Source organism: Rhinolophus sinicus, linkage group LG09 (assembly GCF_036562045.2).
Source record: "Rhinolophus sinicus isolate RSC01 linkage group LG09, ASM3656204v1, whole genome shotgun sequence".
NCBI classification, from domain to species: domain Eukaryota; kingdom Metazoa; phylum Chordata; class Mammalia; order Chiroptera; family Rhinolophidae; genus Rhinolophus; species Rhinolophus sinicus.
Window position 1 is genome coordinate 88,366,695 of NC_133758.1, and position 26,095 is coordinate 88,392,789.

Genomic DNA, 26,095 nt, shown 5'->3' on the forward strand with positions numbered 1-26,095 from the left:
TTTGCTCTTTTAATAAATCTAAAACATTTTTTTCAGTCTGTCAAGGAAATAATTAACATGGTATACTTCATGAGGTAGCAAGAAAATTCTTAACACAGTTGGCCCAGGGTTTCATTTGGTAGGTCTAATTTCTGTCTGACTTTACAGCTATGAAATTCCAAGTTTGTGCTTAAATACCTGACTAAAAGAAAAAAAATGAAACAACCAATAGTATGTAGCATTTAAACTTTTATTAATTAAACAGAAAACTAAACTCAGGCAGACAACTGCTCTGTTCTTTCATCTGATCTGACCATATGCCAGAGAAGTGATTCTATATGAGCATACAGGTGAGAACTTTCAATATACCAGTTCTATAAAAAATGGCATATTGGAATACCTAATAAAGTTAAGTAAATGAAATGAAAAAGAGAACAAATTAAATATTAAAAAATAACAGAACCTCTTCCTCAAATATCAGGGGCCTTAATAGTCTTCACTGTAGCTCATTTGTAATCAAGATCAATCATATTGCGCAACTCCCCAAGGAAAATACTGAGGGAACTCATGGATAATTTTCACAGCTTCATTGTAAAGTTCAAGATCTGAAAGAAACATTTTAGCAAACATTTAATTTACAGTGAAAAGTTGTAACATTAATTATCTAAAAGATTTCTACCTCTTTCTCTTTCCTCTCCCTTTTAGAGGTCAACTTATTTTCACAACCTATCTTCTAAAACTGAGATATGGATCATCATATTTATTTATTTTGTGGCTCCAACAAATAAAAGACATGGAGGTATAGGAGACTATTCATTGTATGGGCAGTTCTTGCCCGGTTGTGTTTTAGGTGTTATGCATTATTTGATGCCTTTAAACCATATAGTAAAACAAAACAAGATTAACACATTTTTGTTTGCCCTATTTTAAAATTTCTTTCCACAAATATTGATTAATGTCTACTGAGTTCCTCCATACGAGTATATACATACATGCACTACTTAGAAGCAGCCTAAAATGTCCTCCCATTTTCATTTGGGATCAGAAAATTCTACAGAAATTGAAAATATAGCAGGACTGAGATTCAAGACCAAGACATGTTGAGTTAAGAATAAAATTGTTTCCCTCCTAATACATGAAACTAGAATGCTTTATTTACCGAAAGGACAGATATCTTCTTTAAACTGGATATAAGATGCACACATAATGGTTGCCTTGGCTGTTACTCTTCCAACTACTTCCACGATTCCAGAGAGTTCTTCATCAAGCTAAAACAAAGAATGCAATGTCAACTTCATGTTACCACGTTTTCAATTGATAATTGTAAATTGTTATACAGCCTAGTATCATTTCATATAATTTTAAAATTTACCAATGCAAAAATTGAATTGTAATTTTAAAAAAAATGTTTGCATACTTACTATCAGCATGTCACAAGTCCTGTATCTGTAACACTAGCTTTAGGTCCACAGATACAATTAAAGTTTAAGATGAAGATAAAATCACTTAAAGATACTGAGAATGTCCAGCATTTCTACAGGAGTAATTCATTTAAAAGACCCATTGAAAGGAAACTTCTATTATGGATTTGTCTTAAAAGACCATGAAAATGTAAACATAAAATGTAAAAACAAATTGACAATTGAAAATGTATATAAACAAAAATAGAAAACAATTTAAAAATGTAAAACTCGTTAAGGAAAGTGATTTAAATGGGAGAATTTTCTTACATGATTTTATGATCTTTCTTAGAAATAAGAATTGTCACCCAGTATCTAAGGGATATAATAAAATAAAAAAAATCACAGCCCAAAGAATCATTGGTTAGACACGTAAAGGGAAATACAATGTTAAGAAGAGAACAAAATTTAATTTTAGAGCCAGGGAAGTTTTATAAGCTGGTCCTTTATACATCCACTTCAAGAATCAGAAATACCAGCAACAAACCAAAACAATATCTAGAATTAACTATATTACACTTGAATTAATACTTAAACATACGGGCTCCATCAACTCAATGGTTCCACTTTTTCCTTCTCCGTCTGAAAGAATAAACATTTTTCCACTGGGATGAACCTAAAAAAACATTAAAAAATACCACAAAAACAAAACCTTAACATCTCATTAAACATATTAAAAGTTTGATAAAAGATGGGCAGATTGACCCGAACTTAGTAGATGCACACAAAGTAACTGTCTTTGAAGTTTATTTGGTTCAAATTACAATCTTGTGTTACTCTATCAAAGGACGCCCAGTTAAATTTCAATTTCAGAAAACTACTTTAGTACAAATATATATTTCTATTTGCTAAAGCTGCAACGCTACACTAAGAACAAATCAAAGGAGTCTATCTAAAAGTGAGATCTACTGGCACCTATGACTTAAATAGTACATATCCCCCTGAGGGTATGTTTTAGGAGTAAAAATTAGGCATGGTGAAGTAAAGAGAGATCTGGTTGTCAGAAGACCTGGGTTCTACTCCTGTGAGGCTGCTGCCAAGAGTACAGTCAAATCCGGTTTGAATGCCAGCTTTGTAACTTGCTGCGGCCTTGAGCATTTTAACCCTACGCCACTCCTACCCAGTTTTCTCACCCGTTAAGTCAGAATAAAAAACCAGTTTCACAAAGAGGATGTGTGGCTGAAATAACTACTAAATAAGCCTGTATGTAATACTTGTTTTTCTTTCAGCTTGCTCAGTGCAGTGATTACGAGGTTTTGGGCCTGTTTCTCACCAGTAGAATGAAGGGGCTGCACTCTAACACTGGGGCAAGATAAGTGACTGCTATGGGATCTGGAAGGGACAACTGAATGTTTTATGCAGAAGTGACTTCAACGAGAAAACGAGATTTGAGAAGAATTGCAGAAGAGAAGGAAAGAAGAAAAGGAGACTAGCTGTCAAGTGTGGCGAACCTAAAATGTCAGGAGAGGAATGTGGGAGTCACGTCTACAATCTCTTCTACGTAAACACAAACAACGGAGGTGGGGGGACTAGAATTTAGAACGGAGAGCATTCGAAAACATTGTTATTTCGCGCCATAAAAGAGGCGCCAAAACGGGGCTGCAATAGCTAAAGTGTGCAATTAGTCCCCTAGTACAAAATAAAGCTATCGGGCGTGCAGTGATGCTATGAAAGCCTTCTGTCCTCCTTCAACCCTCAGTTACCCGCCCTGAGGCCTCAACCCAGGCGGTCACGGGGTCCCTCCACCCGGACCGGGGAGCCCCGGGAGGCAAGCTCGCGCACCTTTTCCAGCCTCCCTACGAAGCAGACAGGCCGGTCGATGTACTGAGCTAGCATGCTGGCGTTGATGCGGGACTTAGGCAAGTCCATCACCTCCACCATGATTGCGGTGTTAATTCTGAAGCCGGCGGAAAACAAGCAGAAGAGTGAAAATGAGCGCCCCGCGGGAGTCTATGGGACGGATTTCCCCGGCACCAATCGGCGGAGACTAGCACTCTGGCTCCACCAATCAAACGCGCGGAAATTTTGATGGCCATGCTCGGTGAAAGAAACCGCGAAAGAAGGGATGCGTCCGGAAGAGGAGATTTACTACTTAGTGACGCGCGGCGTCCCGGAAGTTGCCCGGGTCCTCCGCTAAGTGCCCAGTGGAGGCGGGGCTTGGATGGGGCGGGGCCTGAGGCTTCCTCTCCAGATTTTGGGCCTCCCCGCGGCGATTTGACCCCCGGAAGCTTGGTGTTGGATCCTGTGCAGATGCGGCGGGGGACTGCGGCCAGAGCCTCAGGTACCTCTTCTCGCGGGAGGCGCCGCAGCCTTACTTTTTCCCCTTCTTCCCACCGACGGATGCTGAAGAGAGAGGCGGAAGTCGGTGCCTGGCCCGCCCTAGCATTCTCGGTGCTGTGTACCAGCTGTTCACATTTCTCTGCTTCCCCCTCTTCCAGTTTCTCCGTGGGAAGTGCGTGATTCTTGCTGAATGAAATCTAGGGATCGGTTTCTTTTTTTTTTTTTGACACCCACTCTCCCGGAGACGGAAAGTGGGGTCGCCAGTGATCTTCACCGCCTTTGTCGGGTTCCTGATGCTGGGTGGCAGAGGGTTGGTGATTGACCGCCCAAGATGCGTCACTTTCCCTTGTCAGTTTCCCCACCTCTAGTAAGAGGAGTTACCCAACTTCTACGACCCTTTCTTACCCTGACACTCTGGCCTCACTGCGGAGGTGCGGGTTTTCTCACCTCTGTTAGCAACGAATTGAGGCGTTTGGGAGTGGGTGGGAGGAAGTACCACAGAGCTAGGGTAGGAGGCGGATTTAAACAGATGTTAGATCCTGAGCAGGTGGGCTTCTCTCTTGAGACACAATTTCCCCATTCGCAAAATTTAAGAGGTTAAGTAAGTTAATGTTTAGCAAGGTCCCAACTGACTAACTTTTGTGCATATGATTCACGGACTCTTTTTAAATCCCCAGCGATCGTTCTTTTCCCCCATTGCTCTCCGCACCCCAGGACTGTGGAGGGGAAATCCGGAAGTGTGGAAGATAACCTGTTTCAGGGAAATTTGGGGGGATTCTCAAATCTGTCACTGGGTTACATGGCAGTTAATTTTCGGAGTTTTACCTCCCAGAATGAGTGCTCATAAAAATAACTGCCAGCGGTGCTGCGGAAATTGGAAAACACCTTTTATTGAGAGATTATTATATTGAAATGAATTTGCCTAAAACCACCTAGTTGTCACCGTTCAAATTCAAGTACCCGTGCCTTACGCCAATAAGATACTTTTGAGACTTCACGTGGCAACTTAAGGTGGAAGTCTGATGTACCATAATTAAATGATAGCTTCTCTCAGTGTTTACGTGGCACTTAATATATTTGTCTGAATGTTGCTGTCACTGAAACAAATGTCAAGGATCTCATTAACAGATGCAGGGTGCATGTCAGTTGGTGTGTAAAAAAATGGTTGTATTGGTGCAAGTCAATAAATAAAATCCATGTTGTATTTTTGTGCAAAACCTTAACACCTTTAGCACTTGAGTGTTGCTTTGGAAAACAAGTTGATGTGCATTATATAGGGTAGTGTATGCATGAATATCTTCAATAGCAATTTTTTTAAAAAAGCAGCCCTTAAAGTAACAGATGCTACTATCATTGTTTTATTGCAGTTAAAAGACCACTTTTATGTACCCATGACATTTTTTTAAACAGGAAGATGAGTAAGAAGATAATTTAAAACAGCTTTTTGGCTGTCTTTTGAGTCACCTAAAATTTATTATGTAATATATTAATACAAGGCACAGAGAGGAGTATATATAACTGATATTTACACAGTACTTTCCAGAGAGATTAAGTGAACCCATGTGGGCCTCTCATTCAGCTTAAGAAATGGAACTTTACCTATTAGTTGTACTTTCTCAATTAAGTCCTCCCTGCCAGCCAGAAATAAACATCTTGAAATTTGTATTAGGCCCCCTAAGCTTTTCTAGTTTTACCACACATGTAGGCATTGCTAAGTGGTATGTTGTTTAATTTTGCCAATTTTGACCTTTATATCCTTTATATAAATGGAATCATACCATATATAGAGGGTGCCAAAGAATGCATACACATTTTAAGAAAGGAAAAAACTGTATTAATTGTAATACTCAATATATACCGATAACAAAAGGTGAATACCAGTCATGTTTGACTTCTGCAATTTTAATAGGTGCTCAAAGTGGTTACCATCAGCGTCCAGACACTTCTGATTATGGCAAACTACTGCTTGAGCATAGATAACATCTCTTAAAATGTGTATACATTTTTTTGGCAACCTGGTATATGTTCTGACTTGTTTTTTTGCTTGTTTTTGAGATTGATCCATGTTGACGCATGTAGGCGGTGTTCATTCTTTTCACTGTTATTTTGCTGTTATTATTGATTGACATTTTGATTCTTTGCAGTTTTCTATTGTATACAGGGCTTCTGTGAATATTTTTGTCCCTATTTGTTGGTGCATGTGTGCAAAGATTTATCAGTAGAATTGCTGAAACATAGGGTGTGCATCTTCAGCTTTACTAGTAAAACCAAATTTTTCCCCAAAGAGTGGTACCAATTTATTCTCTTATCAGGAATGTGGGAGAGTTCCACATCTTTGGCAACTCTTTAATGTTTTTCCTCCCAATTTGGATGGATATGAGATGATTTATTATGGTGGTCTTAATTTGCTTTCTCTGATTACTAATAAGGTTAAACAACTTTTAAAGTATTTATTGGTTAGTTGTGTTTACTAGTTTTTGTTTTTTGCTGATTTTTCTTATTGATTTTTGAGAGCAATTTGTATTAGTATGGATAGTAATGCCGCATTTCTTAGTTTTTGGCCTATTTTTCCTTTCTTTTCATCTTCCTTTCTTTCCTTTTATTCTTTCTTTCATTGGAAAGAGCTCCTACTTTTAATATAGTTAAAATGTTTTTTCCTTAAGTTTAATATAATTGAAAGGTCAATTAAAAAAAATTAAGAGTCCTTTCTTAAAATAAACTCTTAAAGCCATTCTATTTTAAAATGTTTTGAATAGTTTTGTCTTTCATATTTAAAAAATATTCCATCATTTAGAATTGAGTTTTTATGTGTGTTGTCAGATAGGTATCCAATTCTTTGTTTTGTTTTCATTTTAATTGTCCCAGCATCATTTATTGCTATATCATCATTTGCCACTGACCTTAAGTTTCCATATATGTGTGAGTCTGTTCCTGGCCTCTCAATTCTGTTCCATTGGTCTATTTTTCTGTTCCTGCACTAGTACCCACTGTCTTTAATACTGTGGCCTTATGAAAATTTTGGGTGTTTGGGGAACAAGTCCTTAGATCTTGCTATCTTCTTCAGGAATGTTGGCTCTTTGCTGTTCCATATAAAATTTAGCTTGTCAAGTTTCATGATAAAATGTGTTGGGATTTGATCACAGTTGCATTTGAATCCTTGGATTGATTTAAGGAGAAGTAACATCTTAATGACAACTCTTTATTCTTGAACTATTTTCGTCTTCTTAAAATCTTTTCAAAAATTTCTTAGTTTTTTTACGTAAAAGTTTTGACTTTTAGATTAGATTTATTCATAGGTGTCTTATTTTTGTTCCTACTATAAATGGTATGTTTTTTAATTAAAGATTTTTAACCAATTTTTGCTGATATCTAGAAATGCATTGACTTTTTTTTTTTTTTTTGGCCGTCCTGCTAAACTCTTATTTATATTAATTTTCTGTAAGATTAATTTGGATTTTCCATTCATATGTGAATAATTATAATTTTATTTCTTAACAATTCTTACATGTTCTATTTTTCTTGCCTTTGTGCAGGTTAGACCTTCCAGTACCGTTTTGAATAGAAATGGTGTTTCAGTTAAGATTGGTGTTTCACTGCATAAATAAAAGTGTCCTTAAATATACAAAGGCTTAGTTTTACATGTCAAAGACATCCAGGGATGCAACTCAGCATGCAACTGTGTGGTAGTGTCTCCCCAGACATCAGGGACCCAGCTTCCTTCTTTCTCACTCTTCCTCTATGCTCACTATCTGTTTCCATCCTTACGATCACCTCATAGGCCAGGATAGGAGCATCAGCCGAGAATCTAGTCCCCATTCCAGGCAGCAGAGATGTGGGCAGACAAAAGGGTGGGCTTCGCGGGATTCAACTCCCTTTAAGGAGTCTTCCCAGAGGTCCTCACAATTTGAAGTTCTATTTGCTGGGTTAAGGGCCTTAGAGTTTTCTGAGTGGTTATTATTATTTTTCTTTAACCTTAATTAAGATGATTGATGAGAATATATTTTCCAGTATTGAACCACACTCGTATTCCTGGAAGAAACACAACTTGGTTATGATATGTTATCTTTTATTATATATTCCTGATTTGATTTGCTATTGTTTTGCTTAGGATTTTTGCATCCATGTTCACGAGTAAGGTTGACCTGTAATTTTTCTTTCTTGTTAGGTTCTGGTATTATTAGGATTATACTAGTTTCATGAAATGAGTTGTGGAGTGTTTCCTCTATTCTCTAGGATTCTGTGTAAAATTGAAATGATCTGTTCGTTTACTGTTGGGTAGTACTCACCTCTAAAACATCTTGGCCTGGTATATAGGCATACTGTGCTTTATTGTACTTGGCTTAATAGCACTTCATAGGTGTTGCATTTTTTACAAACTGAAGGCAAGACCCTCCACAAGCAAAAAGATTATGACTTGCTTTATTGCAATACTTGATTTATTCCAGGGGTCTGGAAATGAACCCACAATATCTCCGAGGTATGCCTATAGTTACCTGTATCTACTGGTTTTTCACTCTTGTTATATTTACTTTTCTTTTAAATTGTGATTCTGTTGTAAGGTTTCAGGTCTCTTTATCTGCTTGATCCTCAACTTGTCTTTGGTGTTCTATAATTCTACTGGGTTTCTCGTATTTAGTTTGCCGATGAATATGTTGTGCTTTGTGAATCTGATAATTCTCATTTTTATCAGTATTGAGACATTTTCAATCATTATCCCTTCAAATATTGCCTTTGATAAGACAAAAATTCTCAGATGTCCTAAATTAAATTACAACAGGCTGCAGGGCAGGAGGAAGAGACAATAGAAGTTAATCAGTTTACAGCCTAGGGCCAAAACCAACAGAAGACTGCTCACATTCCTGAATGTATGTTGAAACTTTGAATGAACTTCCAGGTCCGTTTCAGCTCTTACCTAGAAAGGACAGCCAACCACTGCACACCACAGAATATTGCTTAGGTATGAAGTTTTTGGATTGTTGCCCACAACAATCCAGAAGCATCAAATACTTCTTCCTTATGGACTATTCACCTATCCCAGAACTGTCCCTGCCTCACCTTTTCCCCCACACCCTTTATCTACCACCAGTGTAATTCTTTCCTCTCCAAATCCATAGTATACAATAGCCCTTTCAACCCAGGTTTGTATTCTCCATCTGGCTGCTGCTGGTAATTTAGAGGGTGTGGTCCTTTTCTGGCTAGCATATGGCTCAAAAAAGCTTTCAGCCTTGGAGGTTTTCTGGTGTTTGGTTTTTTTTTAAACTTTTATTTATTTAAGTGTGTTTTTCCAGGACCCATCAGCTCCAAATCACATAGTTGTTTCAATCTACCTTGTTTCCCCGAAAATAAGACCTAGACGGATAATCAGCTCTAATGTGTCTTTTGGAGCAAAAATTAATATAAGACCCAGCATTGTATTATATTGTATTGTAGTGTATTATATTATATTATAAAGACCGGGTCTTATATAAGACCTGGTATTATATTATATATTATGTTATATTATATTAAACCCGGTATTATATGTTATATTATATTATATTATATTAGACCCAGTCTTATAATAAAATAAGACCGGGTCTTATATTAATTTTTGCTCCAAAAGACGCATTAGAGCTGATTGTCCGGCTAGGTCTTATTTCCAGGGAAACACTGTAGTTTTGGAGGGCGCAGCTCACAGTGGCCCACGCAGGGAAGAACCGGCAATCTTGTTAAGAGCACCGCCTTCTAACCAACTGAGCTAACCTGCCGCCCCCCCCCCCCCTTTTGTTTTAAGCACCTCTCTCCTATTCTCTAACTCTCTCTGGAATTCTAATTAGATGTAAGAACCTTCTGATGTGCTCTTGACCTCTGTATTATAATTCAGTGGTTTTCATTCTTTGTTCTGAATTCTAGATTATTTATATCTTTCAGTTTACTAATTCTTTATGCAGTTGTCACTCTGTTTCTAGAAGTTCTGTTTGGTTCTTTTTTACAAATCTTAGTAGTTGTTAAATATATATATATATATATATATATATATATATATATTCTCATAGTTTTAGGTCTCCCTTTGTCATGTTATAGAATATAAAGTATATTTATAGTCTAGTTTTGATACCCACAGTCTTTATGGGTCTGATTCTGTACTGTTTTTTGATTTTGCTTACTCTTCCTTGTTGTGGCTCATTGCTTCATTTATGTAGTAAGTTTTGATTATCAATTCATTTTCTTGTTGTTGTTGATTTCTCTGAGGTTTAGTCTGGGAGTGCTTTGCCGGAGAAGATTGTGTTTTCTTCTCACCAAGATGTTAGGGCTCCATCTTTGTCCTTGTTCCCTGTGAAATATGGATCATTAAAACCCAGGCGTTTAGCTATTAGAAATCAGCAGTGGCCACAGGGAAAATGTGAGCTCTAGTACTTGCATATACCCTTGTGGATTTGTAAACTTTGGTCCTTTCTGTGTTCTATAGAATTTCTTTATTACTGGCTTAGCCATACATAAAAAATAAAATAAAAGACTTTTATATTTAAGACATTGGCACGAATGCTCTTTTAGAGTGCCGGTGTGGGGATTTTGTTAGTTGTTGAGGATAACACTGTCTGGCGAAGGCATCGTAGGGCAGTGGCAAGAATGAAGGGTAAAGCTTAGTAGAGACCAGAACTTGGAATATCTTCCTTATATGCCATCCCAAGGAGTTTAGTTTAATAGTGATGCTGGGGGAGAGCGTTGGATGGGGAGGGAAATGATCACTTGATATTTCAGGTAGAGGATTTAGGGTTCAGGATAAAGCATGGCTTGGGACATCCTAATCAAGGTGCTTTTGGTACAAGTGACATGACCACTTTAAACCAGCTTAAGCTTTGGTTTGATTGGTTGATGTGGTAAACTATACTCACAGAAAATTTGCCATTTTAATAATTTTTGAGTGTACAACTCAGTGGCATTAGGTACATTCATATTGTTGTGCCACCATCACTACTGTCCCTTTCTAGAACTTTGTCACCATCTCGTACTGACACTCTGCATGCATTAAACAAGCTATGAATTTGACTACTCTAGCTACCTCGTAAGTAGATGCAAACGATATTTGTCCCTGTGTGTCTGGCTTATTTCACTTAGCATTGTCTTTAACTTTCTTTCATGTGGTAGCATGCATCAGAGTTTCATGCCTTGTTAATGTGGAATACTACCCCATTGTATGTATATACCACATCTTGTTTATTCATTCTTCCATTGATGTACGTCTGGGTTGTTTCCACCTTCCAGCTTAAACTTTTAAGTCAGGGGGAAACTGATTAGATCATTTTGGGTTAGCTTGACTAGCCCAAGGTTTACTGACCTCACGAGAGACCGGAACCGTGAACAGGAAACCCTTTAGAATCCAAAGCTGTCTTCTGTCTTTCTGTGAGGCCACCTTCTCTTCAGCTAAGCATCTGTTGCTTCATTGTTTACATAGACCTACGGGGTTATCCCAGGCTTTGTGATCAGCTCTTGGGAGAATCTAATTTGCCAGCTCTAGTCATTTGACCATACCTCTTCCAAACAGCTATGATGTGGAAAGGGACTTGGTGAGGATTGGGTACAAACATGGCTACTGGGAGTCCACTGTGTTGAAAAGGTGCCCAAGGAGGTTGTCATAAGCCATACCAAAAATCCAGGCAAGCTGAACTAGTGGTAGAATGAACAGAAAGAAGCCAAAAGTTTCATGAGCTATCATGAGTTACAGGACTGAATGGTTGATGGACGGGGTGAAAGGGAGAGGGTGAAATCAAGGTAGCACTTACGGTTCTATCTCTAGCAGCTGTTTGGAACATCATACTTTTTTTTCTGAGATGGAAAATAGAGTAGGGACAGTTGTGCCGGGAAGATGAGTCAGGCTTGGACATTGAGGCAGTGGAGCACAGAGTGAAGAACGCAGACTTTGGAGTGGACAGCTTAGGCTAAATCCTGATACTTTCCCTTCAGTGACTTTTAGACATGTTATCCTTTCACAATTGCAATTTCTGTACTAACATGGGAGATAAGGTTAGCGGTAAGCATTAAGTAAGACTGTGTTTATATAGCCCTGAGTACAATGCTGTGTTATGCTATGCACTTAACTAATAATTTGCAACTTATAACTGTTACTGGCGTGACCACATTTTCCTTAACTATCTGTTGGACATCTTAGTGGTGATGAATAGTGAGATAGAGAGAAGAGGGAAGAAAACCCCCGGTGCTTCCCCAGAAGGGAGGGAGGATGTGGGCTTGTCTAAGACTGGAGATCTCGGATCCACCTGGTTTTACTCAGCTCTGCTCAGGAGCCTGGATGTAAGTAAGTAAGATCCTGGATGTAACCAAGATTCTTTCTCTACCTTTCAACAGTTACTTGTGGAAAATTACCATCAGAGAGCTCTTCTTCCTGTTAGTCTAAAGCAGGGGTGTCCAAACTTTTTTCAACGTTTTTCACCACGGGCCATATGCGGTAAAATACACAAACAGCCGGGCCACTCACTCGAGGTGAAGTACGTATTGCCTTACCTGGTTTATTTAAGCAAACTAAATATATTTTTGGAATTTGCTGCGGGCCAATAAAAAATGGATTGCGGGCCGCAGTTGGCCCTCGGGCCGCAGTTTGGACACCCCTGGTCTAAAGGTCCATGTTTTCCCTTCTTTATGTTGTTCTTAGTCTGTTGATCTCTTACTGAAGGAGAGACTGGGGGGGGGGGGGGTGATTACCTTAGTCTCCAACTTTATTTTATTGCAGGCAACTTCTTGTTTCCTTCTGTGTCTAGTCCTGAAACACAAGATGGATGCACATACTCCACGGCTTGTGCAGTCCCCACCGGCTGACCAGCTCTCGTGTGCAGGGCTGCTGGCCTGAGATGGAGTGGCTCAGCCTAACTTAGTTAGAGAGGAGGAGCAGTGTGTAGTTCTTCAAACATGAAGACCTCCTTCCTCTGCTCTGCTCATGAAGCATTTTCTGTTTGGGACCCTGTTTTGCGAAGTCTTCTTGGGCCGTTACAAACCACTGACCTTCTCACCCCTCCCTATTGCTCACCCAGGCCAAAAGCTGTCCTCTCTGAATGGAGGTGGAAGGTCTCCTGGGAGTGGTGTTGGGGTGGGAGGGGTAGGGATAGGGGAGAGAATCTAGTTCTGCCAGATTTTAGAACAAGTTCCCATGCAGTGGATATCCAGCAGCCTATTTCTTCCAGTAGGTATAGGTCCTGAATTTTAGAATTATGTTTAGGCAATGGGAATGGATGAAATGCTTTCCCCATCTTTATGTTTCACTCTCCTGTTTCAGTTTGCTTGTTTATCTGCTTACTTATTCATTCATTCCTTGGATGGAAGATGTAGCATGTGGTAGAAAATACAGTAATGAACTCTTGGTCTATCTCCATGGAAATTTGACTCAGCTTTGGCATGTTGTTGACAGAGTTATTGCCAGTTTTTGTCTTGTGTATCTTATGTGCATTTTGATGAAACATTAGGAGGAGGTAAAACAGCCAGCTTTCATGTTTACTCTGGAGTCTAAAACAAGTTTTCTGACAGCAATACTTCTTGACTACAGTGTTAGCCACGTGTTAGCTACTTGCATGGTGGGGCTGGGCTTACAGAGCACTCAGCGCGGTGCTTTGTGCCCACTGGCATGTGAGTGGTGGTACAGAGCAGGCCAGGAGGCAGCAGATCAATTGGGTCGTTCCTTGAATTTGGAGAAAGTGCCTTGTCTGGTTTTGTTTCTCTAGGGCCTAGTACTGTGCCTGGCTGGTATTTGGCTTTCAAAACATGTCGGTTGAATGAATTAAAAATGAAGAAATGACTGATCTTAGTTTGTTTGTTTTTTCGAGAAGGAAGTAAAAACTTTTGATGTTACAGTTAGGTTGCATTAAAAGTCAGTGATACAGGTTTTTGGTGGGCAGTTTCGGGAGTGAGTCCTCTTGCAAGTTGAATGTGATGGTTCCTCTTGTGTTAAATGCATGTAAAAGTGAGCAAATAGAGCAACTGAAAGAACCACACTAAATAATGTTTTGTTTTTTCTTATTCATTCTAGGTTTCCCTGTGCTATAGAGAGTTGTAAAGAGGTGTGACCTCACATCGATGACTTCTTCTCCCTTAAGACATTATTTAAATGTGTTGACTCACCTACGATATTTGTTTTATGTGAAGGGATGCTTTTTGTGAGAGATGTCTGGAGACTTTTTGGGGATTTTTTTTTTCATTTCAGAGTTGCAACATTGAATGCAGGGGGTAAAAATTAGTATTGTATTGGTAGGTTCAATGTTATTTAAGCCAAAATTTTTTTGGTGACATTTTTGTAGAATTATGTTTGTAACTGTTTTAAAACATAAAAATACATGTATTGTTGCATCATTAGTTTAGAAGAATCAGGATAACACTAAAGTGTCTCAATTACCTACTTGGTCAGTGAATGAGACTTAAATGATATAAATTATAAGTACAGTCTGTTTATGAGCTCCAAAGTGGCAGCAACTTTATCTTCTAAATTTCGATATCTCCCCACGTTATTTAGAAAAAGAAAAAAAAGTATGGTTTTCACATGTACTGCATTAAAAAGAGGGAAATTGTTGTTTTTGTTTTTTTAAATAAAATTTCTTGAAATTAAGATGTCTTCTGACTACAGTGCATCGTATACTAGATTATCACACCCGACTACAGAGGAGTAGATTACAACAAAGAATTATGTGGACAAAATGCTAAGAATGAAGAGATTGAGAAACCTGGGTATTCTGTAATGGGACATTCCCCCTGCCCCAGATTAGTGGACTCAGAGGAGACTTTATTATACAGCTGTATTTTTCTTTTTATGAGTAAGGAACAGTAGAGGGAAAAAGTAGTCAGTTGCTGTCACTGCCAGGCTATCATCTTGATTCTGAAAATAATAGGGTAGTTAATTAAAAGGAAAACAAACAAACAAATTCCCCAAATCCAACAATAAAACTACACACAACTTCCTGATGATTCTAATAGAGACTTTGGAGGTCACATTTATTTACAAAGTAATGAAAGAGAGTAAAATTCTATGAGGTCTGTTTGACCTTAGTGAGACTTTCTGTATTCAGTGATGGAAATAGGATCTGAGAAGAAGGAAGCCTTTGTTCTAATATTTTCTTAGGTCAACTTGTGACTTTTCAAGATGACTATCATACACTTGAAAAGGAATTCTGCTGGAGAAAATTCCAGAAAATTAATAATTCCAGATAATGCAATGCTTCCATGATAGCAGGATTTTATTATTATAGTGATATGATAGCTAATGCTTGCAAACACTTCTTGGTGGTAGGTATTTTACATGCTGGTGATGTGTAGCTGGCAGTTGAGATTATCAAATGAAGTCTCTGTGCTGCTCTCCATGGCAGATAACGCCAACTGTTAAAATTCATCAAGTTATAGTGATAAACTAGGATCCCCCCACACAGTATTCTTTTAACCTAGGATTTCCTATGTTGTGTTTAAGGATTTCATGTTTGAATCCTATGTGTCCTGTTTCTGAAAAGCTTTTCCTGCTTTTAATTAATATGAAGTAAAACAGGGAAGGATTTAAACTATAAGGATAAAAATAAAAGAACTATAAAATCAAGAAAAAAAGGCTCGGCTGGACCCTGTTGAAATCTACACTGTGAAGTTCTTGAGAGCTCCTTTGCACTCTTCCAGAATCTTCCATTGCCTGATGAGTTACTATCATAAATGAGCTTGAGGCCTCTGACTTTCTAAGTATTTTAGATATTTTGTTGGGGCTAAAAATGATACGTGCTTAATTTCTCAATTTGCTAAAAGCAACTACGGTCATATTAGGGAAGTGGGTCTTATTAAATCATGGAAGTTCAATTTTAGTGGCTGTTACATATGTGCATTTTGTTGCTTTCCAATTAGGTGACAAGTGCAAGGTTAGGAGTGTTAAATTAGAGAAGAGGCTCTCTTAGAAATGAGGTTGCCACCACCACTTTATATTCATCTGGATTGTGGGAAAAGCTCCACTATTGTGTTCCCAGGGCATCTCCAAGCTGCTCCATACTCCAGACCAGTGGAAACAGAATGGAAGTAAGAATTCAAGGAGGAAAAAGAACAATGTGCAATTTCCTGCTGTTAGAAAAGAACTTGTTCATCTTTTTAAAAAAATGGTTGATGGTGGATATGAAGATGTTATGGTGCTTAGAGTCCATTGAGTAAATGTGGAAGAATAATGTAATGGTTTTCTTTCAACATACAAATATTTATAGTATGCTAGAAACTAAATCCTTTATAATTTTCAATGGCAAATTTTAGATGTCAACTTAAAAAGTGCAATGAGGTGCATAATTTTTCAAAATTATCTTAGGAAGTATGTGAACCCCAAGTATGATTAGTGGCTTTGAAAACTTTTTGCTTGCAACCCAAACTAAGAAATACATTTCATATCATGACCTAGCATATGCACCCAAAAGCAAAAGTTCATAAAACATTACTTACCATATATGATGCTCTCTGAGAATGTGTTGCTTCCCCTTCTCTTTCTTCTTTATTTCTCCTATTTCATTCTGTTAAAAACTGTGGTCATGATGTATTAAAATGAGTTTATTTCCAATAAAGTATTGGGACCTACAGTTTGAAAACCAGCTATAGATCCAAGATTCAGTTCTTTATTGTGTTTCATGGGTGTTTTTTTCTTCCTTTCTTTTTTTTTTGGTGGGGGTGGCTGAGCATAAGTCAGAGAGGTGGAAATAAAATTTATGTTCTGTGGAGCTCATTTGGGACAGCAGTTTAAAGGTCTTTCCCTGCTCCCCTCTTGCTTATCCTTCTAGATATCTGGAATTACATCAATATCACAAGCCTTCAAAAATGAAAAAAACCTAGGTTGGGTGGAAAAATGGGAGAATCTATAGGTAATCCTTACTGGTCGTCTAAAGTTATATAAATATATAATCTATCAAAGACTTTACTTGTTAATTAAGGAAGAAACTAGTAAGATATTATAAATGGTTCAAAAGATTACTCAAAGTATCATTTAAAGTATTATTTATAGTCAAATGAGGCAATGATGATTTTATAAATAGATGCAAAACTGGTCCCTCCCCTAGGACAGTAATTAATACATTCTACCAGATACATTTTTGTGGACCAGGGATTAACTGCAGGACTGTCAATTTTCTACGTATTATCTCCTACAGGGTTGTAATATAATCTAGTCAAAGATAAAAGATGGAGATAACCTGGATGAATGAGCTAGCCAGAATATCCACTAAATTCCAAAGTCTTTCACAATTTCTCTTTATGCTGATCAGATTTAGGCTATTAAACACATTCCTATCCTAAGTGAAATTTTGCCACCTGAAGGCCAAATCCAGTTTTTAGAGGATTTAGCCAATCTGCAGAGTATTTTTAAACAGTTTGAATGTGTTGCTATCATCTAAAAATTAGATTTTTACATAACAGTTGGATTTCCAGATTGTCTCAAAATATCAGACTTGATGACACCGGGCCCATATTCCTTCATAGAACAGTGGTTGGAGCTGTCAAAGGTGCCTTCTGTTTTTTGTTTTTCTTTCCAATTTTAAAAAATCTTTATTTTTTATTGTAAAATAATGTATGGTATTTGGCTTAGAAAAAGCAAATACACAAAAGACCCATAAAGTGAATGACTATAAACCGGTCGTGCATCCTGCTCACAATAAGTATTAGGTTTGGGGTGTATGTTTCAATATTTTTTTTCTAAGGCTATGCAAACTTACTCTCTTTCACACACAAAATCAAAGTTACTTTTACGATTAGAAAGCCTTACTAGTTTCATTTGAAAAAAACAAATGAATTAGAAAAACTACTGGAAAGGATAAAATAGTATAAAAGAAATATGCCAACTAAAGGTCACCTCTCCAAAAGAACTGGGTGACAATAACAGCAGCAGTTCTGAGCCCAAGCTTCATAGTCCCACACACAGGCATTAAAGGGGAGAGACCTTCCCATACAGGCAGCTTCAGACCTCCAAGTTCCATGTCACAAAGGCTCTTCGATGCCTTTACCTTAGCTTCAGCCTGGGCCTGTTTTTTTGTTGTTTTATTGTGGCCACAGCCTAAGTGCAAATATGACTCCAGGCCTTCCCAGATCAACATCTTCAAAAACTCTCACTGGCTCCTGAATCGACTTGTTTGGGGTGAGGGCTCCCTCTGTCGGCTCCGTGGGTGTCTCTGTCTTTCCCTAAAGATGCCTTTAAACCAGGCCTGCACTCTCCCTCACTCTTTCTGTTTCACACTCTGCTGGTGTCACTGAGTTACCTGCCTGGCATTTGAATCTACCACCCCTGAATTCTGCTGCAAAGGTCACTTGTTTCTGAAGTTTTAAAATATGAAACTATAATGGAGTAAATAGTTTAGTCTTGGTACGGCAACCAAGTATAATGTTTTTGAAAATTTTGAAGAAATGGGAGTATACGTATCACTTTGGTGATATTTAAGGGGATGTATATATGTTTTCTGTGAAATACCACTGATGTTCATGATCTCATCTATCACTTATATGCTAACAACTCCCAAATTCCAACTTACTCCTTTCAGTGGAGCACTAGCTTCTATTTTTCCAACTGTGTTTTACATATTTCCATTTGGACCAGTCGCTGTTTCTCTACATCTATCTTGTCTGAAATGGAATTCATTTTTTTTCTTCTCTTGAAATAAACTACCCTCCTTCCCTTTTCTAATTCATAATATCACTTTCTTTGGTCCCTTGGGCTTGAAACTTCAGCCATTTTTTGTTCCTTTCATCAGTATTTTGTAGAGTTGAGAGTCACTGGATCCTACTCCATATTTCTGTACATCCCTTCTTTTTCATTCAAACTTCTCCCATCTTAATCCAATCCCTTTCACCACCTTCTGACTTCTTGACTTCCTACTTTCAATCAACTTCTCCAGCATATTACTTTAAATTTTAATCTTTCTGAAACACTCCTCTCTTCAAGATGCCAGACTATACAATAATGTCAAACAAATTCTGATATGCCACTCTGGATATTCTAAGTTTCTTAACTTTTCAGCCCTTTCGATAATTTCTGTGTCTACCTTTCTTTTGCAGACTTACTTTCTCCTGCTTCTCTACATGCCTCTAGTGAGCTCAGCCCGGTGGCTGTCCTGTAAACACTGCTCTTCGTTCATACTGATCCTTTTTACAGGAAAGGCCTTCCTTCTCTTTTGTGTTTAGGTCTATACCCTACCCATCAGATGAAGTTAAACTCAAGATAACCTATTTGTGAAGTCTACCCAGGGCTCTTCTAATTCTCATTGATCCTTCTGGAATGTTTTATACTGTTTAATGCTGTTTTGGGTAATAAAATCTTGTCTCTGAAGATTAGAACTACCAAAAGCATGGACCATTGTCTGTTTGGGTATCTCTCAGAATAAGTTAGCAAACTTGTTATCTAAATTGGTATTATTCTTGCATAACTGTGTAATTCATAATCCACCATACAGAAGAAGAGGAGGAAGATTAAAACATTGTTCAGGATTTTAATTTTTCAGCAGCATGAAATTTACATATATATTGGATTTGGGCACAAATGTGAAGAAAAGATGTGTATATATATTATACTTACTGTAATTAAGTGGCTGCTGTTTGTGTATCACACATAGAAATTTCAGTTTATTTGATATATTTACATTATGTAGTAGTTTGTTGAAATTGAAAGAAGATAATCAAGTTGAGAAAAGCAGGTTGCCTTAATCATTTAATCCTTCTGTAATGGGTAACATTACGTAAAAGGTGAGCCTTAGAATAACAGGAAAAGAAGACTTATATTACTTGCCCTACACTTCTCTCCTTTAGAGCAATAGTATCTGCTCTGCTTAGCAATCAGCCTTCCCCTTTTATATGCTGCTCCTGGGAAGAAGCTGTCATTTTATTTTTCAGTTTTGTGTGAATGCTTACAGAAAAGAAGCATTTTGTTTTACATACAAAGACTCTATCTGTAACACACCCTAAACATGGTTTAAGATTTGAGATAATTTTCTGAATGATTGTGAACTAAAGCATTTGTACAACACAGCATCTAGAATATCGTGCTAATGAATTTTAAAAATAGCTTTACTGAGATATTATCAACATACGATAAATTACACATATTGAAAGTGTTCAATTTGATGAGTTTTGACGTGTGTTTATACTCCTGAAACCATCACCACAATCAAGATAATGAACGTATCCATCACCCCCACAAGTTTCCTGGCGCTCCTTTGTCATCCCTCCCTCCTCTCCTCCCTTTGCACTTCCCCATTCCCCAGGCAAACACTGATCTGCTTTCTGTCACTGTACATTAGTTTGCATTATCTAGAAGTTCATATAAATGGAATCATACAGTGTAAACTCTTTTTAGTCTGGCTTCTTTCACTCAGCTTAATTTTGTTGACATTCACGCATGTTGTAACGTATCTTAGGACTTCGTTCCTTTTTCTTGCTGAATAGTATTATGGATATGCCACAGTTTGTTTATCCATTTTTCTGTTGTTGGACATTTGGCTTGTTTCCAGTTTGGGGCTATTACAAAAAAAGGCTGCATAACATTTGTGTAGAAGCGTGGACATATGCTTTCAGTTTTCTTAGGTAAATACCTAGAGGGAGAAGGTCTGGGTCATATAGTAGGTGTATGTTTTACGTTTTTAAGAAACTGCCAAACTGTTATCCAGAGTGGTTGTGCCACAGTGTACAAGAGTTCCAGTTGCTCCACATTTTTGCCAGCACTTTGCATGGCAAAGCCTTTTTAATTTTAAATATTTTAATAGGTATGTCGTGGAATTTTAATTTGCTAATGATGTTGAGCATCTTTTACATGTTATTTTTTTCCATTCATATGTCTTCTTTGGCAAAATGTCTGTTTATATCTTTTGCCCAGTTTTCATTTATTTGTTTTTTCGTTATTGAGTTTTAAGAGTTTTTCAATATATTTTATATACATGTCCTTTATTGGATATGTGAATTGTAAGTGTTTTCTCCCTGCCTGTGGCTTTGGCAGGTGAATTCTTCATCCTCCATCTATTATCAGGGCAGCTCCAGGATTCTCATATTTGAGAATTAGGAAATATTCCGTGTTGGATCCCAGCTCAGACAGGCAAGAGCATTCCTGCTAGCTGATTCTGTATGTTTAAGAATGAATTTTGGTATTTTTTTTTCTGTTTATAAATGTAAAATTTGCTCTTTGTAGGCAATGTTAAAAATTCTTAAAATTGTAGATAAGGAAACAAGACTGGGATATGCTTGAGAACTTCAAGCAGAAGAAGACCAACTGTCAAGGCCATGCACATCAGAAGCATGAGTGCTTGGGGCTTAGCATACACTAGGATTGGGGCAGCAGGACTATTATTTTAATAGGGCTCCTCCACTCTGGGTTTGGGGCTCCTCAGTTATTCTTAGTTTTTCTAAGGAATGCCTCAGCATTATGGGAGGCTCAGTTTGCAGTTTGTTCCCTCGAAATATAAGTCGAGTGCTGCATTTGCAGTGCTCAGTCACTAGCTGGCCTATGCACTTCATAAATGTTTATAAAATACAAGTATCAAATAAGTGAAGGTCTTGTTATAGAATTCACAAATGTTTTCAGAACCTACAGCTGAGCAAAGCTTGGAAAGTAGGGATTGATAAAGAGAAACATGAAATTAATCAACTGTATTTGACTAATATTGGGAAATAGTATATTAAAGTTCAACACAACTGTCTTAAGTGTCAAGGGCTCCTTTTCTCTGGTGCTTTGTTGATGAAAAGCATCCAGTTTTGGTGCCCAAAGGACCAGGTTTAAGATTCTAGCTCTGCTGTTCACCGGCCTCATGAATTTGGACCAATACTTCACCTACTTCAATTCTTTTGCTTACACATTGGGACTAATGTGTGCCTAACGGGTGATTGTAAGATCATAGGAGACAGTACATAAAGCATTTTGATATAGTGCCTGACACATTGTAGTGGGGTTTGCAGTTACTCTGCTTTTCCTTCCCAGTTTCTAGTCTGAGAGTAACCAAATCTGCCTGCTGCGGCGGTGACCTAACCATGCAGCTTTCCCACTGTGAGAAGCAGCTCCTAGCGGGGAGATGTTAGAATAGTGTTTACCAGCCCTGCCAGGATAAATTTTTCTACCACAGTGTGTTTTTCAGTGATATGAAAAAATATATATATCATGGGATAAAGATAATTTGATTATAGATTTTATTGCCTCAGGACATAGTCTTTTCATGCGTGGAGCAATTACTGTAAAGATATATGGTGAGACTGACTTGAGGTACCTGGCGGAATGAGTCTCTGATGTCGGCAGCAGGACTGATTGTACAAGGAAATCCTGAGACTTGTAAAATTGGAACCATGTTCCCATGGGAAAACGTCTTGAGGTGGACCACTGTGGAGGAAGGAGTTAAGGTGATGGGCAGATTGGCAGAATGCTCGAATGAGGGTGACTGGTACCAATTGTACCAATCGGTACCCAAATTGTACCAATTTTAGAGCTGTTTCCAATGGATATGGGTAGTAAACTTGTCCTTGCTGCCATTCCGAATTCTCTTATACTGTCTCTGCTACTTTTCTCTTATTCCTGACCTGTGTCTTCCATGCCTGCAAGTTTCTTGACTCTTAGAGCCTAAATTATCCCTCCTTCTCTAAATACGTCTGGAATTTTATGATGTTCTTACTGGCATTGCCAGTAAGTCATACTACCAACAAACTGCTGCAGCCTGTAGATTAAGTTTTATGTTTTAGGTCATGAAAAACTTACATGCATTGCTTAGTTACTTAAGTTATAAATTCTGTACAAAATACTTACATTAAGAATAGATTCTTGCACGACAGCTACGTTTGGTCTGGCTTTTGTAACAACATATCTAAAAGATTGGAGCTTGATAATGACGTATCAGAACCACTTTATGATTTCCATGTTTGTTCCATTTCTGTTTTGTGGCCAGACATGAAAAGATATTGGAAATTCGAGTCCTTCTATTAAAAGGCTTTTCTTTATATGTTAGAACAGGAACCACTGTTTTTTGTTTTTTGTTTAAATTTTATTGGGGAAGGGGAACAGGACTTTATTGGGGAACAGTGTGTGCTTCCAGGACTTTTTTTTTTTCCAAGTCAAGTTGTTGTCCTTTCAATCTTAGTTGTGGAGGGCGCAGCTCAGCTCCAGGTCCAGTTGCCGATGCTAGTTGCAGGGGGCACAGCCCACCAACCCTTGCGGGAGTCGAGGAGTTGAACCGGCAGTCTTGTGGTTGAGAGCCCACTGGCCCATGTGGGAATCGAACCGGCAGCCTTCGGAGTTAGGAGCACGGAGCTCCAACCGCCTGAGCCACCAGGCCAGCCCAGGAACCACTTTTTAAAGGGCCTCTTTTTCTCTGTGTCCACAAGGCTCCTTGTTATAGCATTCTAATGGCATGTGACACAGTGAATTAAGTAAGCCACATGGCCATACCTACCTCATGGCGGTAAACAGCTGCAGTCCTGATGTGTCTTCATAAGGCAGAGTGCCAGAGAGCAGTCCTCATGATTCCGTGATTTTCGTTCATGGTCACCATAGACTCAGCTCTCTTCCTGCTGTAGGCAAAAATGACTCATGCCTCCTCAAGAGCAATAACCCAAATTGCCCCATTCAGCTATAGCATCACGTTCCAAGTTCAGTATCTCTTCATCAGGTTTCAGATGTGTTATCTCTTGGTCTGGAGACTTCAAGTAGTCTTTCCCTTCTGTCCACTCCTGCCCTAGTGGAGTTGGGAAAGATAACTGACAAAACCATTCCCACTCAGAATGGGAAGGACTGGGAGCTAGCTAGCAGTCACTGAGTGGTAGCAATTCTGAAATCCCACTGAGCAGGCATTTTGGGGGACCCTCACCTTGGGTTGGAAAATGTTTATTCCCAGAGCCTGCTTCCTGGAAGAAGCCCCCCAATCTGTTGTTCTCCATGTCCATTGGCTCTACCCTCTTGGAGTTCCTTCCTTTTCCAGTAACTTTCTTGGCTACCACTGAAGTGGGCGTTGGAGAACAGGCCTTCTGAACAGTTTTCTCTGGCAGCTTCCTGTCTGTAGGGTGGTTTTTCATATCTGACACTCGTAATCCTCTTAATCTAGGCTGGTAGTTATTTTGGTTAGTACAACTCTTCAAAAATTTTGTTGACTTCTTATCTGATTGTAGTCAGCTTCATGTATCAATAGCCAGATCTACAATTTTGGATAGGTGTAATTCTTAGATTTGCTGTATTTCTCATCTTTTTCACCCCTACCTGTGCCCCCTCTCTCTTTATTTATTTGAGGGTATCTTTTCTCTATCAGGCTTCATTCAGCTGGAGGCCTACCTCCTTTGTCTTTTTTTTCCTGAACCATTTTATCCGAAGTGAAAGAATTTACCGAGTGCCACATTAATGCATGCTGAGGTTTTAATATCAGGTGTGATGGCTATTCCCCTGGTTTGAGCCTTACCTGAGGCTGAGTTTTAATCAGCTTTTGTTCTTTCAAAGGCCTTCTCCATTTTACTTTTAACCGTTTGGGCTTGAGAAGTTAGTTGCCTCTTTCAATCTTTTAAGTCTTTGAACTTGAACTTTATTTTCTTACATTGCTTCTTATACACCAACCATTTTTTTTTTTTTTTTATTTCTTTCTTGCATGGGTTTCTGTTTATCTGATTCAGTAATAATAATAATAATAATATTATTTTGTCTCGTTCTTTGTCCTTTTGTATTTTCCTTTTGCTTTTTTACCTAAACTTGTTTTTCACCAGTTTCACAGAGCCTGTGTCTTCTGTACTCTATCCAGTGTGCCAAACTATTTCCACATTTTTCTTTTGGATCCATCACTACGTCCTGTAAATTCTTTCTTTGAGAATTTCAGAGGCTATTCCTTTCCTTTATTGGAATATTTTCTTTTTTACATGGCTTGTGTTTTTCTTCATTTTTCATTCCTTTAAAAAGTGAAATCTGCCAGATTGTATTTATCAATAAATAGGCTCTTTTACCATCCACTGGGATCTACAGATCAGGGCAGGTTGACCTACACAAATCCCAGGTCAGTTCTCAGTTTCTAGAAGGCTTTTTACTCAGGTAGAATTTTTACTTACCCTCCCCGCTTGATTTTCTGGTACGGGTGGAATATATTAAATAAAAAATATGGAGCTCTAGCTGCCGCCAGGAGTTTTCCTTTTTTTGCTGTCTCTTACATTGCTTTGCTTATAGGGACTGTCCCCAGAATGTAATGTGCTCTTGCAAGTTCACTCCAACTTCCTTCCCAGCTATTTTCTAGGAGTTGTTGCCCTGCGTGAATGTACAAAGATGGGAGGAGAAAGAGGGTGTGTGTGTGTGTGTGTGTGTGTGTGTGTGTGTGGTTTGGCGGAAGTATATAATAATCTCACCAACACAAAGATCTGCACTGAGGGGAATTTAAAGTTGGCTGCAATTTTACAATGGATACAGTTCTTAAGAGTCTGAATCAGATAACCAACTGCAGAGAATGTTTGAAGTGCCTTCTTTTTTCAGATGGCGTCATGCGGAGCGGCCTGCGGGGCCTCTGGTCCCGCTCCCCACATAAGAAAGCAGGATATGGCTAGGCCAAAAAGGACCACCCCCAACCATAGATAAGGGAGTCATACCACTATATTCTCTCTGGTGGCCCTTTGCGACACACGCAGTAGTAGCCACATGATCCGCAGTCCGCCATTCACCTCTCTGCCTGCCAACCAACCAACCAATCAACCCAGCCCCACAGTTACATCAGTAGCCAGTTGGCTAACCAGTTACAGTTGATGGCCAACCAATCACAGTTGATGGTCATTCACTACCTGAGCCAGCACCTCCCCACGCTAGGCTGAGAGCCTGGAAACCACACTCCTGGCTCTGTCCCCACAGATGGTCTCAGTTTTATGAGGCATAAGCTAGTTATGGCATGACAGGTCTTTCTGTTTTTTGGTTTTATTTTCGTTTCCTCCATTGAGTGTCTGATTTACCGTTAGCGAGATCCTTCCAGGTTCTTGGATTATATGTTGATTTTAGTGTTACATGCAGTGATTTCTTGGGTTATTCCTGCATGTTCAGAAATCAAGAGGTTGCATGATTCAAGGCACACATGATTTTCAGCTGGAAGTCCATGTCCACTAGCTTCTGGCTTTGTCTTCTGACCCTTAGAGAGAAAAGCTCATGTTTTTAAGTCTGGTTATAGAATTCCTATTATAATAAAAAGTAATTCTTGTGATATCTTTATATTCGGCTTTTTACTAGAAAGGGTAAGAGTTTTATAGTTTCATTTGACATTATGTGGTATTTCTATTTCAGATCACAGCAGCAGCAATGTTTCACTTCTTCAGAAAACCCCCGGAATCAAAAAAGCCCTCGGTACCAGAGAAAGAAGCAGATGGATTTGTCCTTTTAGGTGAGTCTTTGTAAGCAAGAAAATCATAATTAGATGAATTATTTTTCTTTTAAAAAATTA

At 38.5% G+C, this 26,095-nt stretch overlaps 2 protein-coding genes across 2 annotated transcripts in view; one reads left to right on the forward strand and one right to left on the reverse strand.

The window, feature by feature from the left end:
- Positions 1 to 215: 215 nt before the first annotated feature.
- Positions 216 to 3,537, reverse strand: RPA3 (replication protein A3). Its single transcript, XM_019729781.2, has 4 exons — positions 3,222 to 3,537; positions 1,981 to 2,055; positions 1,139 to 1,247; positions 216 to 584 (listed from the first exon to the last, which is right to left on the reverse strand). The coding sequence occupies exons 1-4, from the start codon at positions 3,318 to 3,320 to the stop codon at positions 502 to 504; spliced, it is 366 nt and encodes a 121-aa protein (XP_019585340.1). The 5' UTR covers positions 3,321 to 3,537; the 3' UTR covers positions 216 to 501.
- A 43-nt stretch (positions 3,538 to 3,580) lies between these two features.
- The window catches only part of UMAD1 (UBAP1-MVB12-associated (UMA) domain containing 1), a 191,273-nt gene continuing 168,758 nt past the window's right edge, over positions 3,581 to 26,095 (forward strand). Inside the window, exons 1-2 of the mRNA XM_019729780.2 lie at positions 3,581 to 3,720; positions 25,939 to 26,035. Of these exons, the coding sequence (XP_019585339.1) occupies positions 25,954 to 26,035 (82 nt within the window). The 5' untranslated portion in view covers positions 3,581 to 3,720; positions 25,939 to 25,953. The remainder of the gene's footprint in view (positions 3,721 to 25,938; positions 26,036 to 26,095) is intronic.

What these genes read in the sequence shown, in the direction of transcription:
- RPA3 (XM_019729781.2), bottom strand. Translation starts at nt 3,320, where the DNA reads ATGGTGGAGGTGATGGACTTGCCTAAGTCCCGCATCAACGCCAGCATG. An exon ending in TCGTAGGGAGGCTGGAAAAG is followed by an intron (nt 2,056 to 3,221) that starts GTGCGCGAGCTT and finishes ATGTTTTTTTAG; the next exon opens with GTTCATCCCAGTGGAAAAAT. An exon ending in CCATTGAGTTGATGGAGCCC is followed by an intron (nt 1,248 to 1,980) that starts GTATGTTTAAGT and finishes TCTTTGTTTTAG; the next exon opens with CTTGATGAAGAACTCTCTGG.